Source organism: Cyclopterus lumpus, chromosome 18, assembly GCF_009769545.1.
Source record: "Cyclopterus lumpus isolate fCycLum1 chromosome 18, fCycLum1.pri, whole genome shotgun sequence".
NCBI lineage: Eukaryota > Metazoa > Chordata > Actinopteri > Perciformes > Cyclopteridae > Cyclopterus > Cyclopterus lumpus.
In genome coordinates this window covers 2,514,652-2,532,654 of record NC_046983.1, presented here as the reverse complement: position 1 = coordinate 2,532,654, position 18,003 = coordinate 2,514,652, and the positions used below count along the sequence as shown (strand labels likewise).

The 18,003-nt window shown below is 42.9% G+C and overlaps 2 protein-coding genes and 1 long non-coding RNA gene across 4 annotated transcripts; all 3 read left to right on the top strand.

Annotated features, from left to right (window-relative positions):
- Positions 1–1,497: 1,497 nt before the first annotated feature.
- Positions 1,498–7,844, top strand: LOC117748103 (C-type mannose receptor 2-like; the record flags this gene model as incomplete). Its single annotated transcript, XM_034557728.1, has 4 exons — positions 1,498–1,868; positions 1,967–2,011; positions 6,756–7,139; positions 7,555–7,844. Coding segments are annotated over exons 1-4 (756 nt in total), but the record flags the coding sequence as incomplete, so codon positions are not given.
- Positions 7,845–8,753: 909 nt separating this feature from the next.
- On the top strand, positions 8,754–10,105 carry LOC117747606. 2 transcript variants are annotated; one of them, XR_004611425.1, is made up of 5 exons: positions 8,777–8,793; positions 8,890–8,943; positions 9,372–9,460; positions 9,561–9,627; positions 9,904–10,105. It is a non-coding gene; the product is annotated as an uncharacterized LOC117747606 (long non-coding RNA). The 2 variants fall into 2 exon arrangements; XR_004611426.1 differs by lacking the exon at positions 8,890–8,943 and having other exon boundaries at positions 8,754–8,793.
- Positions 10,106–15,093: 4,988 nt separating this feature from the next.
- Positions 15,094–17,191, top strand: LOC117748102 (sterile alpha motif domain-containing protein 9-like). Its single transcript, XM_034557727.1, has one exon. It carries the CDS (start codon positions 15,094–15,096, stop codon positions 17,122–17,124), a length of 2,031 nt encoding a protein of 676 aa, XP_034413618.1. The 3' UTR covers positions 17,125–17,191.
- The last annotated feature ends 812 nt before the right edge of the window (positions 17,192–18,003 follow it).

Below are 18,003 nucleotides of genomic sequence, written 5' to 3'. Positions count from 1 at the left end.
TTTAATGCGAGCGTCGTTTATTTTCTGTTGAAAAAAAGATGAGTTTCTTAACTAACGACTAATAAAAGAACAGGCTTGACATCCTCTGCCAAGTGTTTTTGTATAAAAAAACTCTTTTTGTTTCACTCCCCGTCACGTTTGTTAAATTGTAGTAAAAATAAGATTGAACATTTTTCTTTTTTTGAGGGGGGGCAGATACATTTTCTTATTTTCTTCTTTTTCAAATGGGGTTTGTAAACTTTCACACACTCACACTCGTCCTCCTCTCTGATCCCTTTTTTTATTTTTATTCTCAGTAGAATTGTTGTTGTACTGTTAATTCTGAAAATCCTGTTTTTTGTTTTGTTTTTGTAATAAAATTAAAAGGAACTGTAGCTTTTTGTGCTTATATAATGTTTGAGCTTGGATTTCGATTAGTCGATGAACTCAATTTAATATAATTTCCTTCAGACGTTTTATATCGCTGTGAATTTAAATTCCTTTGAATAAAACGAAGACATTTGACTAATTTAGATGCATAATTATTTACTATATTCTGACATTTACACTTTTAGAGGGAAGCAACCTTAATCTATTTAAGTCCTAAGGAAACTTATTTTGAAGGGTTTAAATATTATTTGGAAATGTGAACTTTTATATAATTTCTGATAAAAGTATATATATTTTTTTATTGGGTAATTAAAGAGAAACATCCAGTTAAATTCTTTAATGCAGGTTTTCAGACCGTGTTCCCTCTGCTGCTCTTTACCAAAAACGTGTTCCAATGTGGTCTCATTAAAGAATCTGACCTTTGACCCCTTCAAAAAGAAAGAAAAAGGATGTTCTGGTGAGGTTTTTAGTTCTGTGACGTCAAGGTCCACTATGGTCCGTTCTGTCATCTAATAAAAAGTATAATAAACTTTTGAATTCAAAGTTTATATCTGCAAAAGCATTCCTAGCATTAGTAAGTTAAATCTTAAGATGACGACTTCATTCCAGCTGCAAATACATAAAAAAACTAATGTACGTGTTTTCTGTATCTAAAGTGAAGGTGTCAAAATATATTGTGTGTCTGTATATATATATATATATATTTTACATTTAAACCTAAAATGTACATTTTAAGATCCCTTTATTTTGGTAAAAGCTGCAAAACATGTACACAAATATACATTAAAATATTATAGGTAAAAAGTACAGTAGTATTTTTAGCATAAAAAAAAAAAGAAGTACTCTGCAGAATTAAAAATATATATATATTTAATGATGCACAAATGTTTAAGCAACGACACACGTAAAAAGCATGTTTATATACAAGCGCCTCAATTTGAGCTTTATTGTGATGCTCAAATAAATGGGAGATGTAGAGACCTCTTGACCTCTTGACCTTTCGTCTCGTACATTAAGTTAAAACACACATTTGTTTCTCAGAAGGCGACTAAAGCAACAAGCAGCTCGCTCACCTCTTCAACGCAAATGCGTTCCTCAGAATAACAAATGTGCTCCCCAGGCGCCGTGTACACAGCGCGGCGGTCCGCTGCAAACACAAATGGACGCCGCACGCACACACACTCGCATTTCTATACTTGGGAGGACTGGCATATTTGACTTAATGCGTTCCCTACCCACAAAGCATCACTTCCTCATGCCCGCACACCTGTCCAAAACATCTACACCCCGAACGTCACTCTGAATAAAGAAGTGAGAGTCCTCACTCTCCTGGTGTGTGTCGGCTTCTCACAGAGACACCAGAGAGAGAGAGAGGAGGAAACACACACATCCAGTGTGCCTTCACCTGTGTGTGTGTGTGTGTGTGTGTGTGTGTTTGGTCTTCTTCTCGTCGCTGCAGGTCATGGAGGGAGGTTGGAGGAACATGATGCTCTTCTCTGGTTTGTGCTCTTCTTTCCTCGACTTTGAGGAAAAAAAAAGAAATGAAGTTTATTCGTTCATAAAAAACATCCGTTTGATTTTTTCATCCACTCCACAGGGACGCTGTTCATCCTCGTGGAGGTCGTGACCCTCCAGACGACGGGTGAGAGAACACTTACTTATTAAAGTAGTTTAATTGTCTGGCTTTCCATTGGCTAAAGCAGCTGTCACTCATGTTTATGCCGTAAAGAAGAGGATATTAAAAACACAAAACAACCAATGGCGTGAATAACAAATGAAGCTAAAACTGTTTATTGTGTTTTCCATGATGTTTTATAACAATAAGTAAACATCAGCATTGTTACCTTATTTGAAATAATTGTTTTTATTTCCTACATATAGATGCTGTGTACTTCTTTCTGATAGATAATTGTCGTATTTATTTTTATTTTTTTGAATTATTCTTTAGTGCTACACGACAAGATTAATTTATTGTAGCTGTATCCATTGTCACGGGAGAACAGGGTTAGGACCCAAGAGCAGACCACAGGAGACAGGATAGGGATAAGGAACTTTATTCCGTAAGGATGTTTTAGCAATTCCGACGTGAGTCCCGAGGATCGACGTCGGAGGTTGGCACAGCTAATCACGGTGTGAGTCCCGAGGCACAACACCGGAGGCAGGCAGAAGAGAACAGGTACTCTGCGAACAAGGAGAGAGAGAGTTACCGAGCGTAACGAGCCAGTGGACAATCTCATGGAGCGGCAGTGGGAACTACCGGGGCAGAAGACGTAACAGACTGACAACCCAGGCCTGCACGACCAGGGTTGATATGGAGCCGGTGATGATCCAAACGGGAACAGCTGTGCACCACTCGGGGGAGTGGCCACGGGCAGCGTCTGGAGGTACACACCCACACAACGAGCACAAGGCAAAAACACAAACAGGGGATGACAGACACATGAGGTAAGGAGACTTGGGAGAACAGAGGTAAACACACAATGGGTCAGACAGGGATCCTGACAGTACCCCCCCCCCCCTCAACGGGAGCCTCCCGGCGCCCTGCCCATCTTCTCCGGATGTAGCCGACGAAAATCCTGGATTAGAGTGGGGTCCACGATTCTCGAACGGGGCACCCATGAGCGTTCCTCTGGACCGTATCCCTCCCAGTCTACAAGGAATTGGAAGCCCCGCCCCCGCCGGCGAGCATCCACAAGTCTCCTGACCGTGTGAACCGGGCCCCCACCGATGAGTCGGGTGGGCGGAGGGGGTATGGCCGGAGGGCACAGAGTACTGGTGGACACCGGCTTGATCAAAGAGACATGGAATGTCGGATGGACCTTCAAAGATGAGGGGAGTTTCAGTCGAACCGCAGATGGATTAATAATGGCCTGGATCTCAAATGGGCCGATGAACCAGCTTCCGGGACAGCTTCCGGGATTCGGTCTTTAGCGGGATATCCTTCGCCAAGAGCCACACCCGTTGACCGACCTGGTAGGAAGGAGCCGGAACGCGGCGCCGATCTGCCACCCGTTTATATTGCTCTGCCGTACGGAGAAGAGCGGCTCTGGTATCCTTCCACACCCTCCTACAGCGACGGATGTGGAGCTGCACCGAGGGAACGGCTGTCTCCACCTCCTGAGCAGGGAACAGGGGGGGCTGGTATCCCAGAGAGACCTCGAATGGCGAGTGACCAGTAGCCGAAGAAGTAAGGGAGTTGTGGGCGTACTCTATCCAGGACAGGTAAGTAATCCAGCTAGAAGGGTTTGATGCGGCCATGCAGCGGAGGGAGGCCTCGAGCTCCTGGTTTAGCCCCTCAGTCTGCCCGTTAGATTGGGGGTGAAATCCGGAGGACAGGCTAATTGTTGCGCCCAGAGCCTGGCCGAAGGCTCTCCAGACCTGGGAAGTGAATTGGGGACCACGGTCCGACACGATGTCCGCCGGAATCCCATGCAACCGGAACACATGGTTGACCACCATGGATGGACCTTCAAAGATGAGGGGAGTTTCAGTCGAACCGCAGATGGATTAATAATGGCCTGGATCTCAAATGGGCCGATGAACCGGGGGGACAGCTTCAGGGATTCGGTCTTTAGCGGGATATCCTTCGCCGAGAGCCACACCCGTTGACCGACCTGGTAGGAAGGAGCCGGAACGCGGCGCCGATCTGCCACCCGTTTATTTTGCTCCGCCGTACGGAGAAGAGCGGCTCTGGTATCCTTCCACACCCTCCTACAGCGACGGATGTGGACCTGCACCGAGGGAACGACTGTCTCCACCTCCTGAGCAGGGAACAGGGGGGGCTAGTATCCCAGAGAGACCTCGAATGGCGAGTGACCAGTGGCCGAAGAAGTAAGGGAGTTGTGGGCGTACTCTATCCAGGACAGGTAAGTACTCCAGCTAGAAAGGTTTGATGCGGCCATGCAGCGGAGGGAGGTCTCCCGCATCCGGTTATCCAGCCTGATCGTTAGTCTTATTAGCTCCTCCAACGAATCGGGCTTATTGGAGCTGGTAAGTTCGTCCTTCACGGCTTCCGACAGTCCGTAAAGAAACACGCCCTGAAGCGCGGTCTCTCCCCATCCGGACTCGGCGGCGAGAATGTGGAAATCCACGGAGTGTTCCGCTACACTCGTCCTGCCCTGTCGTAAGCGGAGAAGACGCTGGGCCGCGTCCTCCGAATCCACTGGGTGATCGAAGACCCTCCGCAGATCCTCCAAAAAAGTCCCATAATCCACAGAACTAGGCTGGTTAATGCCCAGCGTATTCGTGGCCCAGTCCAGCGCTCTACCTCGTAGTAAACCCACCACGTAGGAGATCTTGGACTGGTCCGAAGCAAATGTCTGGGGCTGGCGGTCGAACACCTGCCGGCATTGAAATAGGAATCCCCGACACCTCCCAAGTGTTCTGTCGTAGGAATCCGGAGACGGCACAGGGGACTCCCGCATCTGCCGGGCGGGATCTGGAGAGAGGAGTGCTGGTGCTGGAGCAGGCGGATGACTGGCTTGACGGGTCAGGTCCTGCACTAAGCGGCCGATCTGGGATACCTCCGCGGACATGGAGCTTTGCACTTCAGCCATGTCCGTTAACATCCGCCGATGTTCAGCCAGCAGCGTTCCGTGTCCAGCCAGCGTAGCTGCTCCGGTGATCGCTGGATCCATGTTGGTCAGTCTGTTCTGTCACGGGAGAACAGGGTTAGGATCCAAGAGCAGACCACAGGAGACAGGATAGGGATAAGGAACTTTATTCCGTAAGGATGTTTTAGCAATTCCGACGTGAGTCCCGAGGATCGACGTCGGAGGTTGGCACAGCTAATCACGGTGTGAGTCCCGAGGCACAACACCGGAGGCAGGCAGAAGAGAACAGGTACTCTGCGAACAAGTAGAGAGAGAGTTACCGAGCGTAACGAGCCAGTGGACAATCTCATGGAGCGGCAGTGGGAACTACCGGGGCAGAAGACGTAACAGACTGACAACCCAGGCCTGCACGACCAGGGTTGATATGGAGCCGGTGATGATCCAAACGGGAACAGCTGTGCACCACTCGGGGGAGTGGCCACGGGCAGCGTCTGGAGGTACACCCCCACACAACGAGCACATGGCAAAAACACAAACAGGGGATGACAGACACATGAGGTAAGGAGACTTGGGAGAACAGAGGTAAACACACAATGGGTCAGACAGGGATCCTGACATCCATGGTGTATGAATGTGTCTTTGAGTACCTTAAAAAGCGCTATATGAATTAAATGGATTATTATTATTATTATTATTAATATTATTATGTGCTACACAAGAAGAAATACTACAAAGATTTGACCGACGTTTTATATATATATTAACTGTGCATTAAAACATAGATAACATTTGAATTTGACCCCAAACATATAATTTTCAATTCAGTTTATTTTGTATAGCCCAATATCACAAATTACAAATTTGCCTCAGAGCGCTTTACAATCTGTACACATACGACATCCCTGTCCCAGGACCTCACATAGAATCAGGAAAAACTCCCCAAAAATAACCTTTGACAGGGAAAAAAGGGAAGAAACCTTCAGGAGAGCAACAGAGGAGGATCCCTCTCCTCGGATGGACAGAAGAATAGATGTCATGTGTACAGAATGAACAGCATTTACAAAGTTACATAAACACATTACATGAATATGACAATGTATGAATGGAACTCCAATCCATGAAACAGAAGGAGGTAGAGAGGAGGGGGGGCGGGGCATCAGTAGGGCCAACGCGGGAGGCCGGCTCACCAGGCATCAGACACCTCCAGGTCCAATGGACCCTATGAGACGTGAAGTCACAAAGACTCCGGGGAAGAAGCAGAGTTAATAAGGTGCAATGGAGAGATGTAAATCCATCCATAAGGAGAGAGAGAAGAGGAGATAGGTGCTCAGTGTATCCTAAAACATCCCCCAGCAGCCTATAAGCCTATAGCAGCATATCAAGGGGCTGGATCAGGGCAAACCTGATTCAGCCTTAACTATAAGGACTATTAAAGAGGAAAGTCTTAAGTCTATTCTTGAATGAGGTGACTGTGTCTGCCTCCCGGACTGAAAGTGGAAGCTGGTTCCATAAAAGAGGAGCTTGATTACTGAAGGCTCTGGCTCCCATCCTACTTTTTAGGACTCTAGGAACCACAAGTAGCCCCGCATTTAGTGAGCGCAGCTCTCTAGTGGGGCAATATGGTACTACAAGCTCCTTAAGATATGATGGTGCATCACCAATCAAGGCTTTGTAGGCTCCATTCTAGTGGAGCCCTTTTCTTTTTTTTTGTGCTCATGATTTATAGTAAATGTGCCAAAACCTTCATCCCCTGAAACGTGACGGCGACCAGGGGAACGACATTGTTTAATCGTTTTTCATTTCGGGTTTTTTTCCTCGTTGTTCGCCACTCAGGCTCCTCCTACAACGTGGACTACATCCTGGTCACTGACTTAAAGAAGAGCTGGGAGGAAGCCCGGAGCTTCTGCAGGACGACCTACGACGACCTGGCCACCATCACCGACGAGGACGACAACAGCGCCATCAACAGCCTGGACCAGGACCGGGACCGGGACCAGGACCGGTTCTTCTGGATCGGTCTGCACGATGACGTGGACAGCTGGAAATGGTCTCTGGAGGACGAAGTCTTCTACACGGGACGGGACCGGGGCTACAGGCGGTGGCAGGGTGGTCAACCGGACCACAGCAAAGGGGTGGAGCGCTGCGTCGCCATGACGAATGAAGGCTACTGGGAGGACCACAGCTGCACGCTCCAAAAGCCTCTCATCTGCTACGACGGTGAGTCAGTCGCCAGTCCTCGAAATACAGCGTGCAACAATGTCACGAAGAGAAACTCTTTCTTAAATGCCCCCTAAACGCTCCACACCTTTTAAGAGTGAGTGAGGAGACAGCCTGTCAATCAAGCGGCCAATAAAAAGAGTTTTTGTTTTGTTTTTGAGAAGGTGTGTGTGTGTGTGTGTGTCAGAGCTGCTTGGCCATGCACCCAAAATATTATTTCATTTTGTGGAGCGGTATGCAAAATGTAGCCGTGGACAGACACGGAGACAACCACCATCACGCACGCACTCACATTAATAGTAAAGATAATCAACCGTGAGTACTTATTGATGATTTAGATTCAGACTGTAATGTATTAAAACAAGCACGTGAAGACTTTTTTGTTGTTGTTGACTCGTTTCCGTTCTCCACGTAGAGAATTCAAAAAGCATGTACGTGCTGTTGGCCGAAGGGAAGAGTTGGCTCGACGCTCAGAGGCTCTGCCGGCAGCACCACACAGACCTGGCCAGCGTGACGGCGCTGAACGACATCAGGGCGATCGAGAAGGTCCTGCGGGACAACGCGGCTGTGCAGGAGTTCTGGATCGGCCTGCGCAGACACTCCAGGAAGTGGTCGGATGGCAGCGCCTCCTCCTTCAGACGTTGGCGTCCAACCGCCGCCGGCACCGCCGGCGTCGTCGCCGGCGTCGTCGATGACGCCGGCGACGACGACGACGACGACGACGACGACGGCGACGACGACGACGACGGCGACGACGACGGCGACGACGACGGCGACGACGACGGCGACGACGACGGCGACGACGACGACGACGACGACGACGACGACGGCGGTGACGACGGCGACGACGACGGCGGCGACGACGGCGGCGACGACGGCGACGACGGCGGCGACGACGGCGGCGACGACGGCGGCGACGACGGCGGCGACGACGGCGGCGACGACGGCGGCGACGACGGCGGCGACGACGGCGGCGACGACGGCGGCGACGACGGCGGCGACGACGGCGGCGACGACGGCGGCGACGGCGACGACGGCGACGAAGAAGGCGCCGACGACGGCGACGAAGAAGGCGGTGGCGACGACGACGAAGAAGGCGCCGGCGACGACGACGAAGAAGGCGCCGGCGGCGACGATGAAGAAGGCGCCGGCGGGGGCGACGACGAAGGCGCCGGCGGGGGCGGCGACGATGAAGAAGGCGCCGGCGGGGGCGACGACGAAGGCGCCGGCGGGGGCGACGACGAAGAAGAAGGCGCCGGCGAAGACGACGAAGAAGGCGCCGGCGGGGGCGACGACGAAGGCGCCGGCGGGGGCGACGACGAAGAAGAAGGCGCCGGCGAAGACGACGAAGAAGGCGCCGGCGCCGACGTCGAAGAAGGCGCCGGCGCCGACGACGAAGAAGGCGCCGGCGGGGGCGACGACGACGAAGAAGGCACCGGCGGCGACGATGAAGAAGGCGCCGGCGGCGGCGACAACGACGAAGAAGGCGACGAAGAAGGCGACGAAGAAGGCGACGAAGAAGGCGGCGGCGGCGACGACGACGAAGAAGGCGGCGGTGGCGGCGGTGGCGGCGGTGGCGGCGGTGGCGGTGGCGGTGGCGGCGGCGGCGGCGGCGGCGGCGGCGGCGGCGGCGGCGGCGACGACGACGATTTTGGTATATATATCTTTATATATATATATAATTTTTTTTAATTTTTGTTGTTCCCAATTTACTGATTTATTTTCCATTAATTGTTCCTCGTTCTAACAGGTTTAAGCCCAGTGAATAATATTCTAGCGCCTAGACCCGGCTCCAACAGTCCAGGTACACGATCCCAACACACACCTAAGAGTGAGAGTGGGCTGACACCCACTCATCACCCATCACTCGTCACCCGTCACTCGTCACTCGTCACTCGTCACTCGTCACTCGTCACCCGTCACCCGTCACCCGTCACCCGTCACCCGTCACCCGTCACCCGTCACCCGTCACCCATCACTCATCACCCAGAATGATAAGAATAATGATGAATTTAAGAGCTATAAACAAAAGGCAAGTGTAATTTTGGAGGATGAGTGAACCTGGCAACCCAAACGTTGCTCTTTATACAAATTAAATGTAATAATATGTAAATGTGTTGTATGTATTTTCTTGTAACGGTATTTATAAATAGCTTATAATAGCAGCTTATACACCCTGATATAAAGGGTGCAGTATGTATTAAATGATGCTATGCCCCCCCCCCTCCCCAGCTGTTCATAAAGAGTTCACAGTGAAGATGAAGATGTTGACCTCCTCCGACCTCAGAGATCCATCCATCAGAAGTCAGATCTTACAGCAGGTGCGGTTAGCCGCCGACTTCGGGCCGCTTTGAGATTAATAAATAAATAACATCTGGTTTTCATCTTGTTTGTCTTCCTCTTGTTTGTGTTTGTTTTCAGTTGGTGGAAGCGTTTAACCTGCAGGGCGTCACTGACGCCAAGCTGCACTGGAGGACTTTAAGCACAGGTAACAATTGAGAACAAAATAAATGTATCTATATATATATATATATATTTATATATATATATAAATAAATATATATTTATTTATTCATATATAAATATATATAAATAAAGCTGGTTGGATTTACATTTATATATATAAATAAATATATATAAATAAATACAGTATATATATAAATAAATAAAGCTGGTTGGATTCAATGCAGATACATTTGTAGCATCATGTGTTTCTTATTTTGCACCTTTATCCCGATTCACCTGCTTTTTCTTCTCTCAACAGATGGACGTGAACAGAAAATAAACTAAAACCTCCACTGAGATATAAAATGGAACCAGAGGGACGATTTGAGAGCAGCAGATTTGACCTTCTCAAATGACCTGCGGCGGTTGTTTGTTTTTTTAAAAGTTTTTGTTGATTTAATTGAATTACAATCTCATACGATTCCCTGAAAGTTTAAATAAAAAAAGTGTGTGAATCATTATCCTCGTGTCTTTTTTTAGACGTTAATCTTTATTTTTAAACATCCAAACGTCTACACAAAGTGAAACGGGGGGAGGTCACCGGCTCTTCTTCCCCATTGATCACCGATCAGCTGATAATCCACTCCTCTGCTGTCTGATTGGAATATATATATATTTATTTTAATATATATATATATATATATATATATATACATATATGTTTTGTATATACATCTATCTTTGTAAATATATATTTTTTTGTTTGTTGTTTGTAAAAAAAGAAATATATATACAGTATATATATGTATATATCTTTGTTTGTATATATATATCTTCTTATATACCGACAGAACATGCACACATTTAGACACAATAATAAGTGATATAATATATTATTTTTATTCAACTAATGTAATAAACAAACTATTGTCCTCGGGAGTTACCAAATTATCTGTCATATTATATTATTATATACAATAATATAATATTATATATATATAATATATATATATATATATATAATATATATAATATATATATATATATTATATATATTATTCCATTATTTACACAAGCCACTAAATAATATAATATATATATATATATATATATATATATATATATATATATATATATATATAGTAGACTGCTGACAAACAGCACCAACACAGAGATGTAAGCTTGTTTAATCGCCTGCTAACCAAATCTCTTCATGTACACCGGTCGGGTTTTTGCATGAAATGGTATGAAAAGTTTCCATGACGCCGACCTGCGTTTGCTGGAGGAAGAGAAAGATGAATATGTGTTAGAAATATAGGTGAAAGAGAGTGAATGACAGTGATTTTTGTAGCAGATGGAAATAAAAGACGGGATTCAAAAATAAAGATATTATTGTCGTATTGTCGTCTCCTTGTCGTCTCCTTGTCGTCTCCTTGTCGTCTCCTTGTCGTCTCCTTGTCGTCTCCTGGCAAGCAGAGGTTCGTGGACCCAAACGGAGCCACAAGAAGAGGGAATATTGGTCTCATGAGGAGATTGACCAAAAGAAACACAGAATAAAACGAATGCTCATGTTGTTCCTTAATGCTGATGTTGCAACAACATTTCCACCACAACTCCTTTAGAAGATAACGTGTCTATGTTGTTGTATTCAAACATGTTGAAATCCTCTTTTTTAATCATAAAACACGCAGGTGAGGTAATTAAAAAAGGTGACAGCGACGTTCATAATTAAGTGCTGAAAGGGAACAATAATAACATTTCTTTGGGACGCCGAGACCCCAAAATGTATTTATGACTCCGGGTCCAGAGACTGAACCTCCAAGTCATTTATAACCTATGGACTGATTTAGTCTTACTAAGGCAAGTGGGGAAAACATCTAATATATCTTGATAAAATTAATAATAATGTAACCGTATTTATTTTTAAAAGGTGTCCATATTTGGGCAAAGGAAATATCACTTTTAGAATTAATAATATTAATAGGAGATACAGAAATATGTTGAAATTCAGCCTGCTTTCACTTTAAAAGTGAAATAAAAAAAATACTTTTAGTACTCTTTGCACTCATTGTCATCATCTTAATGCTGTATCCGGCTGCGGTGTATTCTTAAACTATGTAGGTTGAAACTAGTAAATATTCTCACCTGCTTTATGAAGTAAATCAATATTTACTATATAATATTTGTGTTGAAGTGGTATTTTACACACACGTGATTTACATCTGAGCTTCGCTGTCTTCAAGCCTTCAAGCTATGGCCATTTTCAGCCTTTAAGAGCTGGTGTCGTAACCAGGGCAACGGGATGGCGTTGAGGGGTTAGAGGTGACGAGGTGTGACAGTGGAATAAACACAGAGGTCTGCAGCCAACAGATAAACCTATGTTATGTTATTTTATTGTATTATATTTGCCCTAATATTTAATTTTATTGTACTATATTTGCCCTGCTATTTTATTTTATTGTATTATATTTGCCCTGCTATTTTATGTTATTTTATTGTATTATATTTGCCCTGCTATTTTATGTTATTTTATTGTATTATATTTGCCCTGCTATTTTATGTTATTTTATTGTATTATATTTGCCCCGCTATTTTATGTTATTTTATTGTATTATATTTGCCCTGCTATTTTATGTTATTTTATTGTATTATATTTGCCCCGCTATTTTATATTATTGTATTATATTTGCCCTGCTATTTTATTTTATTGTATTATATTTGCCCCTGCTATTTTATATTATTGTATTATATTTGCCCTGCTATTTTATATTATTGTATTATATTTGCCCCTGCTATTTTATATTATTGTATTATATTTGCCCTGCTATTTTATTTTATTGTATTATATTTGCCCTGCTATTTTATGTTATTTTATTGTATTATATTTGCCCTGCTATTTTATATTATTGTATTATATTTGCCCTGCTATTTTATATTATTGTATTATATTTGCCCCTGCTATTTTATATTATTGTATTATATTTGCCCTGCTATTTTATTTTATTGTATTATATTTGCCCTGCTATTTTATATTATTGTATTATATTTGCCCTGCTATTTTATATTATTGTATTATATTTGCCCCTGCTATTTTATATTATTGTATTATATTTGCCCTGCTATTTTATTTTATTGTATTATATTTGCCCTGCTATTTTATTTTATTGTATTATATTTGCCCTGCTATTTTATATTATTGTATTATATTTGCCCTGCTATTTTATATTATTGTATTATATTTGCCCCTGCTATTTTATATTATTGTATTATATTTGCCCCTGCTATTTTATATTATTGTATTATATTTGCCCTGCTATTTTATTTTATTGTATTATATTTGCCCTGCTATTTTATGTTATTTTATTGTATTATATTTGCCCTGCTATTTTATGTTATTTTATTGTATTATATTTGCCCCGCTATTTTATGTTATTTTATTGTATTATATTTGCCCCGCTATTTTATATTATTGTATTATATTTGCCCTGCTATTTTATTTTATTGTATTATATTTGCCCTGCTATTTTATTTTATTGTATTATATTTGCCCCTGCTATTTTATATTATTGTATTATATTTGCCCTGCTATTTTATTTTATTGTATTATATTTGCCCTGCTATTTTATATTATTGTATTATATTTGCCCCTGCTATTTTATATTATTGTATTATATTTGCCCTGCTATTTTATTTTATTGTATTATATTTGCCCTGCTATTTTATGTTATTTTATTGTATTATATATTTGTAAAAAAATGTGTTGCTGCTGCTTCAAGAAATGAATAAAGTCAAATCTAATATAATCATTTAATCTTGTCTCCTGCGTTCATTTTGATAGAAAGATTAAACACGTGCTTATGAATTAGAAAAGTCATTTACAGGAAAGCACAAGGTTTATTGTTACCACTGCGCTGAAGGACTTTACTTTCATTTCTGCGTAAACCTTGGTTGGTATTGTTGGTATTGTTGGTATTGTTGGTATTGTTGGTATTGTTGGTATTGTTGGTATTGTTACGGTTTGTCTTATTAATCACCAAAGTGCAGCGATACTCAACACATCGGATTCAAAGCTCAGGAATGCAGAAGGTGTGACAAAGTTCTTCATACATAAAATCCTCGTCATTCAGTCATTCAGTCATTCTGCTGGAACTCAAACAGGTGACACCATTTTCATAAACATTTGTTGTGTATTTTTGTATGTTTATGTCACTACATTCTGAATAATATCAATTCTTCATCTTAACGCTGCTGCTGGAACCTAAAAAATAATATTTTCTGGCATTTCTATTTTTTTTTAAAGATTAAAAGTGCCGAAAATTAAACTTTTAAAACATTTATTTTTCATTTCTATTGGTGATGTAATGTTTTGAGTGTTATTTTTATTTTTTTGTTATCTGTAAGTAACCTTAGGAACAGATTGGACCAGGAAATGGGCAACATCACAAGTGCTGGTTTCCAGGTCAGTGAACGTTACATTTATCTTTTAATTATGAGCTACATTCAACAGTCCCAGCAGTTATAACACTGGTTATAAGTTGCTACTAACTTTCATAACGTTTGTTAAATAAGTTATGCTTTAATTATGCTTTAATTGTAACATGACAACGGTTACAATTAAAACCAAATAAACGAGTCGTGTGAGGATGTTTTCGCTATTGAGGACAGAAAATGACTTAAGTATAAATAAATAAATGCATGAATAAATACAGAAATAAATAAATAAATAAATGTATAAATAAATACAGGAATAAATGTATAAATAAATACAGGAATAAATAAATACAAGTTGATACCTAAACAGGACATCATTAAATAAATCTATTTCTACATTTCTGTATTTCTTCATTTATTTATGTCAGTATTTATGTGTCCTTATATGCAAATGAGCTGGAGCGGACCGACCGCATTGTTAAACAGGTTTGGTGCGATCACACTGTGACCAATCATGCTTTAGACAGAGGTTCGGACCGCCCAGCTCATTTGCATATAAGGACACATAAATACTGACATAAATAAATGAAGAAATACAGAAATGTAGAAATAGATTTATTTAATTATGTCCTGTTAGGTATAACTTATATTTATATATTCCTGTATTTATTTATACATTTATTTAAGCATTTATTCCTGTATTTATTCATGCATTTATTTATTTATTTATACTTAAGTCATTTTCTGTCCTCCATAGTTCTCAGGCACAGTGGCGCTTTGAGCTAAATGCTAAAATGCTCTCAGAGCTGCAATGTTGACCGTCATCGTCTATGATGCTAATATTTACCACAAAGCAACACTAAGCACAGCTGACGTTGATGGGAGTGGCAATAGTTAGAAGAAAGCAAGATGAAGGTCTTGGTAATCCATCCGAGATATTTCGGTCTTGACTAAAGTGGCGGTTTGCAATTCCTGAAACTAACTGATTGACGTGGGCTCTGTTTTTATCACCTTTTCAGGTTCTTGAGTTCTGCTGAACTTCCTTTTTGAAGCAGAAAGAAACACCCAGCTAACCATCATGGAGTTGACGCCAATGGAAAGAGCTGATATATATGAGTATTTGCATCAAAATCCGATGGCCACCAACACGCAACTGTTCTCTTTTTTGGCGCTGCTGAACGCGTACGTTCCTGAGTCCTACCTCCTGATGTCTGAGTGTCTACAGATCCTTGGACCACCCGATCCCATCCATGGAGTCCCCTTTGAAGAAAGAGTGGAGCCTTTTTCCTTGCTAATCAAAAGATCCGGTCGAAACCCCGAACACGTCTGTATTATTCCCCCTCTTCTTGCACAGCAGTACGTGACGTTACTTGCTAAATTAGGGATTTCCAGGACTGCGACAGTGAAGAACTTAATGTTCTCACTTTGTGGAGATTGGCCCCAACCACATGTACTCCAGTTCATCAGATATTTGCTGACAAAGAGAAAACCGGGAAAAAAGGGGAAAGATAAGTTCTCAAGGTTGATTGAAGATATATTGGGCGAAGGGAGTTTCTACAACGCCGTGTCGGTCTTGAAAACAGCATCAAATAAATTAAGACAAAACTCCATCTACCCCCAAACCCTTTCCCGTCTCTATTACATCAGAGGAGGCGTCAATGACTATGAAAAAGCCGAAAGATGGGCAAAGACGGCCATCGAGAGAGCTGAAAACAACTCTTACGTGGCTGACACTCTCGGCCAGGTTTACAAGAATTGGCTGAGGAAAGCCAGGCAACCCAACGACATCCAACAAATGGAAAATAAGGCTTTTGACGCCTTTAAAGAGGTGGAGAGGAAAGCTGACAACGAAGAGGGCCCAGAAATGAGCGACATGGACGGCACTTTAAGCATTTCAGATTCCTTCAACAACAGAGGCCTTTTTGGCTTCATTCAAGTGGCAAAGATCGCCTTTGAGAAGCTCAGAGCACTACGGTCTCCTCTCTTACAGGAACAGATCCCAAAATTAAAAATGGAAGTTCAAGCTAAGTTTGACTTTTTTGAACGGTACCTAACTTACTCCAAGCCCACCGCGACATCCGCAGAGCCGCATTACTTCTGGAAGGACATTGCACTGTGTTACGAAATGTACACGACGGCATCAGCGGCTGAATCCACGAGCTTTCCAGGCCTCCTGGACGGTCTGAGTCGAGGCCTTTTCACGTCAAGGGGAAGACGTGCCGGATTTAAGGAGGCCGAGAAAACCGCGTCGGATTTGAAGGAAATCCGAGACGTTTTGAAAAACTCCTACGAGGCCAATCCTGACGATGTCCAAGCAGCTGAGAGTTACATCCTCTCCAACATCACGTTGAGCAACGAGAGCCGGCATCACACCCCAGTGAAAGAACTCCAGGCGATAATGCACAGATTCTTGCACACAGACGTCGGGCGTAGAAGCCCTGAGTTTTACCTCATGGCTCTGCTGTTGTTTTGGCCTGAGGAAGAGCCTCAAGTGGTGCAAGGTGAGGGTGACGAAGACGTGGAACAACCAGACTCAGAGGACGAGTTGTCAGAAGGCGAATCCTTGGAGGTTGAGGACAGCGACGGGGAACAAGGAACAAGCAGAGAGCCGGAACAACTATCTCTCGACTTCATGTTTGACCCGCAACAGTACGTCGAGTTCATGGAGACATCGTTCGAGAGATCCGATGCCAAGTACCTTCGAGGCCGTTACCTGTCGCCTCTGTTTTTTCTGGGGGAGGGCTCCGGACTGAGCAGGTGGATCCACAAGTCAAGGTTGGACGAAATCGTTGGAGAAGAGGTGGACGCCGAGCTCGCCGGTGAACAGAAAAAAAGCACGAAGGAGAAATGGAAGCGGATCAATAAGAAGTGGACCACGGGGGACGTGTGGAGGATCCCGGAAATTGAAGAAATGCTTCTCCCGGTCCGGGTCGAGCCAGGCGACACATCAACGAAGCAACAGGAAGAAGAGAAAGTGCTTGTTTGTGCTGGACGGAAGAGAATAAGGGTTACGAAAGAGGCGGGGCCTGATTCAGGCCCGAGCCCGGTGCTTTTCTATCTGGGCTTCAACATAAAGGGTCCCGTCGTCTTCCAAGCGTCCGGACAGTGATTGACAAAGGACGCTTTTGTGCTTGGACAAAGTTTCCTGGCTTCTTTCAATAGTTCCTGAGATATTCCTGTGTGAAAAACATTATTATTATTTTTTTAGGCTAGATAGTAATGGTTGCATCTTTAATCTTATGTCCCACAAAGTTAATTTAACTGTTTTGTATTATTGATTTCTGTGGATAAAACATTTTCTTTTTAAATTGGATTTACATTTTTGGGGATTTTCTTTAATTTAAGTTAAAATATATACATTTGATTGGAAAATTCTATCTTATGTGATTTTTTTTTCTTCTTGTTGCTTGTTTTCCAGTAAAAGAATAAAATATATTAAATGTATTCTAACATAAACCAATGTTTTTTTTTAAAGAAACATGGTGTGAAGATGTCATTTGAAATAATGTGTGAAGTTGTTTTGGCAAAATAATAAAACTTTGTGATTATTTGCTATGTGAGTTTGTTTTGAGATGTTAACTACAGCCAACATGCACTAACTGTTGAAGAATAGCAGATATATGTTGAGTAATTTCTATTACATCCCATCGAAAACATTTAATTATAAAAAGAAAACAACCTTTCAAAGCTACTTTATTTATTTGTTTGGAAATGTGCACAGCAATATTGTTTGAATGCAGGATTAGACCAATAGAGCAGTGCAAAGGCAAAATGCTACTTAGCCTGATGCGTTAGGAATAACATTCAAATAAAGTAATTTAAATAATAAAGATGTCGTAGGGATGCAATTCTCTTCCTGTGAATACATATGTACTTCTTATTCAATAGATTTTTCATGCTGGGCTTTTACTTGTCATGGATTATGTTTACATTGCTGTATAAGTACTTTTGTACGCATAGTGGCCTTGAAAAACCCCAAAACACATTA

Bases quoted from the DNA above. Each gene is read 5' to 3' on its own strand.
- LOC117748102 (XM_034557727.1), top strand. From the start codon at position 15,094: ATGGAGTTGACGCCAATGGAAAGAGCTGATATATATGAGTATTTGCAT.